Consider the following 1,220-nt stretch of genomic DNA (forward strand, 5'->3'; position numbering starts at 1 on the left):
GGAACTGCAAGGGGACACCATGGTGTCAGCCCCCAAAGCCCCCAGGCACCCTCCCTATCTTCTCATCAGCACCCCAGCCCAGCACAGAGCCCAGCAGCAGTAGGGACACCTCCCTGCCACTGCAGACACCCCCCCCTCTAGCTCCTCACCTCCCGAAAGCTGAGCTTGCTGTCCAGGTCCTCGTCCACTTCCTTGATCATGTTCTTCAGACCCAGGTGCGTCTGCGGGGCCCCCAGCTTCTCCATCATCAGCTTCAGCTCCATCAGGTCAATGAAGCCATCCTTTCCTGCATCATACCTGTGAGACAGAGACACAGTCCTGTCAAAGCCCATGGGACATGGAAAACACAGCATCCGCCACAGTGGCCCCCAACACCCGATGCCCACACTGATCAGGGAGCGATGACGGAGGAACAAGGACCTGGGCACAGGCCATCTTGGGAGGCGCGCCAGACCGCAGGAAGCTGCCGGCGAACCACAAACAGCCCCCAGAGCACCACCCAGCATCGCTTCTGCTTCCGTGCGGCACTTGGCAAGAATAACCCTGGGGATGCTGCCAGCCCTGCTGCTGCCTTCCTGGGCCAGAAGCCTGGGCATGCGCTGCCTTTGACTTCTACAGCGGACCATGGGCCATGGTGCAAAGTCCTCCAGGTGATGCTCCCTACCCTATCACTCCATGGTCACAACCACCTTCTTGGTGGACTCAGCACCTTGCTCAGCTTCCAGGCACCCCTGGCAGCCCCTGCCCCTTGACTACAGGGGCCACGAACAACCACCGCCACCTCCCCATGACACCTCCAGGTCACCTCTGCCACGTGCCCAGAGCCCTTCAGTGACTCCGGTCCAGCCCGGGGAGCTGGGCTGAGGGACCCCAAAGCATCTCTGCTCAGTGAGCCGGGACACCCCTCCTCAGACCCCCACCTGCAACCCTGGGTGCAAGAGGATGGCCCTACAGCATGTCCCAGCACTGCACAGAAGCGGACGAGCAGCTACAGGGCTGCACCCCTCATGTCCAGGTTTTTTTCTCTGTTTCTTGCTGTTCCTGTGCCTGCAGGCACTGCAGGAGCTGCACTCGCCACAGGACCGTGACTCATTTGTACCTTCTCTGCTGTGGTCTGTGGCGTCTGTGTCGCAAGCGGCGCCTTCCTGCCCTCCCACGCTGCTGGGGAGAGGCCCAAAACGGGGCTGGCCCCGCTCACCTCTGCCTGCCTGCACCACCAG

The 1,220-nt window shown here is 61.9% G+C and overlaps 1 protein-coding gene across 1 annotated transcript in view; it reads right to left on the bottom strand.

The window, feature by feature from the left end:
* The window catches only part of LOC104536988 (EF-hand domain-containing protein D2-like), a 2,194-nt gene that overhangs the window by 476 nt on the left and 498 nt on the right, over nt 1-1,220 (bottom strand). The window contains 1 exon segment of the mRNA XM_010179745.1: nt 107-297. Within this exon segment, the coding sequence (XP_010178047.1) occupies nt 107-297 (191 nt within the window).

Source organism: Mesitornis unicolor, unplaced genomic scaffold, assembly GCF_000695765.1.
Source record: "Mesitornis unicolor isolate BGI_N332 unplaced genomic scaffold, ASM69576v1 scaffold43022, whole genome shotgun sequence".
NCBI lineage: Eukaryota > Metazoa > Chordata > Aves > Mesitornithiformes > Mesitornithidae > Mesitornis > Mesitornis unicolor.